Source organism: Mus pahari, chromosome 15, assembly GCF_900095145.1.
Source record: "Mus pahari chromosome 15, PAHARI_EIJ_v1.1, whole genome shotgun sequence".
Taxonomy (NCBI): Eukaryota; Metazoa; Chordata; class Mammalia; order Rodentia; family Muridae; genus Mus; species Mus pahari.
The window spans coordinates 37,027,035-37,033,189 of NC_034604.1; the positions used below are offsets into that span (position 1 = coordinate 37,027,035).

Sequence of the window (6,155 nt, forward strand, 5' to 3'; positions counted from 1 at the left end):
ACTCACTCTGTAGACCAGGCTGGCCTCGAACTCAGAAATCCACCTGCCTCTGCCTCCCGAGTGCTGGGATTAAAGGCGTGTGCCACCACGCCCGGCTTACAAACCATTTTGTGAACAGTCAGAAAAGGTCAGGTGATGTCGTCGCACTAAGCAGCCCCAGAGTCTCAGTGGCCTAACAAAGAAAATGGTGTTTCCTGCCTAAAATGCACGTTCAGCACAGGATGCTGAGTGACTCTCTTCACAGCCACCTGGGAACCGACACTAAGGCTGGGCCATCTTTCCGCTGCAACATCGGGAGCATGCGTCCTTCCTGGTTTCTACAGGAAGGGAGAGTGGGTTGTATATTCAGGGTGGAGGGCCTCTGAAGTAACACTGCCCACGTTCACACGCTGCCCATTGGCCTGAACCAGTCACATAGCTCCAAGTCAGCAGAGAAAGGGGGCCACGTGGATCCATGAGGAGACTCCATCTACTGCAATAAACTAATATCTAACACAGAGATCCACAGAAGTCACAGAAAGTCCTTAGGAAAGCAGTGACCTGGTCAGGCTTGTTTCGTTGTTTGTTTGCCGTTTTTTCAGTAGGATGCTGGGTAGGGGTTGACTTGTTTACTCTGTTTTCAGACCAGGTCTCATTGTTTACTCCAGGCTGGCCTGAAACTGGAGGTACAGCCCAGGCTAGCCTTTACCTTCTTCAGCTTCCCAAATGCTCTGATCGCAGATGTGAGCGAGCAGGCCCAGACTTAGGTTTCCTGGATACCGTGGGGGGAGGGGGGATTCAAAAGAAGAGAGAAAACCACGGAAGGACAGATGAGCAGGCTGCTGCATGGCTGCATGGTCGCATGGCTCCCTTAGGAGAGGATGCAACACTGACTGCTAGACTGGAAATGAATTGGCAAGTTCAAATTCTACCTCTTAGGAGAACTGGCTCGGGAATTGCATAGGTGGAGGGCATGGGATAGTGGCCTGGGGCAGCACCACTCTATGACTCGCGTGCCTAGGTCACTGGTGGGACCATTTGCCAAGTGGAAACAATAAGGATGTTAGGAGACCAAGCTAACGCTCCTAGGATCTGCATTTGGTACCTAAGCAAACACAAGAAGGAGACTTTGGCCTGATCTCCTGCAGTCTTTTGAGATGCTTCTTCATAGCTCTGGGGTTGAAGGGTTAAGCATTAATTTTATCACCCATTTCTGAAAACTTTTTTTTTTCAAAACTTCTGTATTTAATGATTATCCATTTGGATAATCTCTCTACAAATTTACCTCTAAAATTAGTAATTATGAGAACCCTGGAAATTATCATGAAACTAGCCATTGCTTCATTTGTTCTTCTAATTGCTAGGAGGAGAAAGAAGATAATCAAGTGGTTTGTCTAATTGGGAACCTACTTTTCAAATGTTACTTTAAATCTAAATTGAGTTTTTAAAGCAGTACTTAAAGTTTTGACTCCAGAAATTTCATTAAGACCCGTGTGTGCTAAGAACTCTTTAAGTTTGCTCATTGGCAGCACCACGCAGAGCAATTGAAAGGAAGGCATATATATATATATATATATATATATATATATATATATATATATATGGAATAATATGGAACTTTTTGTGCATAAACAAGACTTTTTTTTTCCTGTTAATGCATCATTTGATTTATTGAACTGCACCTGCACAGAGGATGGTAAAACAGAAGCAGAGCTTCTGCCCACTCTTGTCTGGACTTCTCCGTAGGGCTGCCTCAGTCTGTGAGCCTCATCTGGCCCAATGAACATTGGGATATTCAAGGATATTGTTCCAAATGAGTCCCACAGTCCTTCCCCGAGGAACTATCAATCATACCAGTGGAGGACAAGGCAGAAGCAGTGTCACAAGGCCCTTTGACGTTACTGATAAAATTAATTAATTAATTAAAAAGGTGATGGTGTTGCCCACCTGAAGCCAGAACAGGCAGGACAAATAAAAAAGAATGAACTTGTGTCATTTGGCTGCAGAGGGCAGTAAAGAACATCATTCATTCAATTTAAAAGGTATCAGTTGTCCTCTTCCTGTGCAAACCATGGGTGGACAGGTGCTGTGGGGACTTGCAAGGCCTCGACCTTAGTCCAGGCTACCATTAGAAGACGCAGGAACAAGATCAATATCTTATCAATATCTTACTAACTGGTATTCCTACTTCTCGTCATCACTTCTGTGTAACATTAATAATGAGATTTTCATTTATATGGAGTAATATCTCTTTGCTTTCTTATATATCTAGATCCCTGTTTGACAAATATATAATTATGTAAACACGCTACAGTCAATATATAGAAAAGTTCCAACATGTTCCCCCCCCCTAAATCCCTCATTCTGCACCCTCTTGTCTGTTCCTTCTCAGACTCGCAATGCCTAGTAACCAGTGATCTATTTTCTGCTCCTATGGCTTTCGTTTTCTAGTGTTCTATAAATGGAACTCCAGAGAACACAGCTTCGTGAGCTTGGCTTCTTTTGTGTTGCTTAGCACGTTTGAGATTCATCTGTGTCTGTAGCTCACTTTTTTTTTTTTTTTTTTTTTTTTTTTTTTTTTTTTTCTTCAAGACAGGGTTTCTCTAAGCACAGTTGTTCCAGGGATAGTGTTTTCAACATTCAAAAGACATGCGCCTGGGAAGACAGTTCCATCTGTAAAGTCTTACCAGGCAATTGTGAGGACCTGAGCTCCATTCCAGAACCTGTTTGTTTGTTTGTTTGTTTGTCTTTAAAGGGGGTGGGAAGGTGGAGACAGGTAGATTTCTAGAGCTCAGTAGCCAGCCACCCTAAAATCCAAGATGGGCGGCTCCTAAGAAACAACAGCCAAGGGTGACCTCTGGCCTCCTCATGCACATACACATACGCAAACCATCACCCGGCAGTAAACGACATCGAGGTTGTCTCCTACTATTGGCAGCTCTGAATACTGACTGTGGTTTGAGCATACATTTTTCTCTCTTCGAGTAATTACCCAGAAGTGGGATTGCTGGATCCGATGCTAAGTATGTGTTTAGCTATGAGAAACTGCCAAACCGTAACATGAGCTTTAAAAAAGCATAAATCAGACCGTGTCATTCCTCTTCCCAGATTCTGCCAGGAGCTTCCTGTTACACTGAAAATAAGTCAAAGCTGCCTGAGTCCTTGTGCAATCGAGCTCCTACCAGGCCTGCGGCCGCCTCTCCCTATCTCCTCACCTGCTCCCTTCCATCCTTTTCTACCTCTTTCTGCCTGGTCTGTTCATATCCTCACTTCCACACAACCAGTTCTTTCTCCATCACTTGTCTCAGCTTAAATGTCACCTTCTTGGAGGCTGTTCCTTGATCTTCCCCCAACCAGTTTAAAGTAGCCACTCTCCCTGGGCATTCTCCCTCTTAGACTGAAAGATTATTATCATCTGATAACTTCTTATTAGCTTACAAATGGGCGCTGTGACTTGTGCCATTTCTACTGGGCCTCAGCTTTCTTATCTTTGAAATGGACTCTTTTTAAGTGCACTTGGGGAGCTCCAGGCTAGTGAAAGACCCTACCTGAAGATACAGGGGGATTGCCCCTGAGGAATGACAGCAGGATTTGACGTCTGCCTTCTATACATACATGCACATATGTGCATGTACACACACATGCAGATATGTGGAAAGTCAAACACAAATACAAACATAATAACACTAACCCCCACACACACTTGATGAGTTTTTCACATTGTGGAGAGCGTTTTCAGACAAGAATCACCTCTTCTTCAAAGTTTTCTCTCTTAGCTATTTTAAACCTCTGCACATTGTCATTTTAAAAGTTCTTAAATGGGAAAACTCTTTTTTTTTAACCTCTAGTTAAATTTCTAAATTCGAATGAGATGTTTGGCTTTGAAGAGCCATTGGTGACTATTATAATAACAGGAACTTAACTAATCATCCTGAGACTGAAGTTGATTCAGAGGAACCCTCATTGTTTTGACTGAGTTCACATTTCCAAAGGCTATGAGTGCCTAGGGGCCCTTAATGGAATGAGCGGGATGGTGGCGAAGGCCACAGTGACACAGCAATACAGCACTGGGCTGGCTGGCACCAGATTAGACATGCCATTTGTTACATTTCCAGAAATTGTGCTAGCCAGCTGTTAAACCATTGGCTTATCAATAACACTGCCCGCCAGGGTTTTTCTATCCTTTCTTGTCCCCTCACTCCCAGGTAATTTACCAGAACAACTGATTTTACAGACAAAGAACAGGAAAGGGGTGTGAAGAGATGGCAGTATTCAAAATAGGAGAAGCAGGATTAGCAGAAGGGTGGAGTCAAGGCCCTAAATGCATGTCTACTCTGACTCAAACAATCAAATGATGAACTTCAAATGGATAAAAGATGCAGCTTTTACTGACCAAAGCGTGGCCTACCAAGCCACAGACTGAGGAGATGTCAGCTGCCAATGAGCATAAGACTTAGCTATTGTACTACGGCAGAGAATAACTCTCATCTCTCCTCTTATCCTTGCAGCCTAACGTCTCGGCAAGACACCTCCTAGAGAACAAAGGACATCGGTTATCACGCACAAGGCACCTGTCCCTGATGTCCTCCTCCCCATCCAGAGGCAAAGCAACCAACACATCCTCTCTCCGAAAGAGCCCAGGGTCTAGAAGGAAGGGATCTAGGCAGTTCTCCATGACTACAGCTTTGAACACACTCAACCGCACGGTCCATTCTCCTGAAGGTCACCAGATGGTGGAAATCAGCACCCCGATGCTCATCAGCTCTAACAGCCCCTCTGTGCTCACCCAGCATGGAGACAAGGCAGACATCCCTGCCAGCTCTACAGGACAGGTAGGGAGTAAATCCTCGGGCACTGGGGTACTAAGCAAGAAAGTGTCACCGTGTCCCAAGCACTGTTGGATGCTGACTGCCTGGCAGGCACTCAGAATGTATGAATATTACCTGGCGCCCTGTGCACTGATTATTAAATGTTTGTGATCTCATTTTATCTGTAAGCATCTTGCAAGTGCGTATGATGAGGATTATTAATCCCTACTTTACAGGTAAGAAGAGAGAGTGTTCAATGCCCAGACACTTTTCCCCTTTTCTGTCCTGTGGTAAGCATGATTGCCTGTTCATCAGAACTTTCCCCTAAGGAGATGTTGGCAGCCATTTCCCAGATAGGGTTTTGGCATTATACGTCATGTCTTCTACAGAAGCCTGGCCTTCGCATAGGAAGAAAGAAAATAGGACCTGTGGGTTAACAGGCGTTTCTTGGACTGATGATATAATTCGTGGGTCTGATCCCCATTTCTACATTTTTCAGCCAAAGATAAGACAGATGAGAGTCTCTCTCTCTCTCTCTCTCTCTCTCTCTCTCTCTCTCTCTCTCTCTCTCTCTGACACAGTACAATAGCTAAGTTTCATTTGTCATGTTATTTAACACAAGTCCCTTATTTAAAAAAAAAATGATTAAGAATTTCAAGATGATAACAGCAGCGCATTAAATCATTAAATCAAGTGGTGGCCCTGCGTGACTACACAAGTCACACACCCATGGAGCCATCCTGGATGCTTTCACCGTGGCCACCTAATGAGGGAATGGGCAGAAAGCACTTGCTGTAAGGGTGTCTGCACATGCTAAGCTCTCAGTCAGCACTGGCTCTCCCTCCTATGTTTTATTATTAGCCCTGCTCACCGAGATGCTGAGGAGAGATAAGCCAAGGGGAGTTGTAGCAATCCAGAAGCTGAAGTATTTCTGACAGCATGTGGCTATTTAGGCTGAAGGGCACTTTAAAAGATAAAGGAGGAGACTATGAGGAAAGGTAATTAAGGAGAATGCCCGGCTGGGTGCTCAGCTAAAAACACTCTCTGGAACCATGCAGGTGGCAACTTGAAAGGACAAACTTCAACTTGCCGTCTTTCTTTTCTTTTAAGAAGCTGTAAATCTTGTTTTTAAACATGAATTTCTACCTTGGGATTAAATGGCTTAATTGGACTTTAATCCCTTTATAACAAGACATGGAAGAAGGAGAAAGTCAAGAGCTCCTCAAAGACCTGTGTGCTGGCCTGCATGGAAAACAAGCACCTCCGTTAACACTCTATCTTACACTACTGTCTGGGTTGCTAAGAGCGCAGTCTCTCATGTAAATGCACCCCCTACCTACACTGCATTCTCTCTCTCTCCTCTCTCTC

At 44.3% G+C, this 6,155-nt stretch overlaps 1 protein-coding gene across 3 annotated transcripts in view; it reads left to right on the forward strand.

Moving 5' to 3' along the window:
- Sh3rf2 (SH3 domain containing ring finger 2) overlaps positions 1 to 6,155 on the forward strand; it is a 104,073-nt gene that overhangs the window by 54,814 nt on the left and 43,104 nt on the right. For all 3 annotated transcript variants that reach the window (XM_021214964.2, XM_021214966.1, XM_021214965.1), the window contains one exon: positions 4,488 to 4,811. In XM_021214964.2, the coding sequence (XP_021070623.1) occupies positions 4,488 to 4,811 (324 nt within the window). The remainder of the gene's footprint in view (positions 1 to 4,487; positions 4,812 to 6,155) is intronic.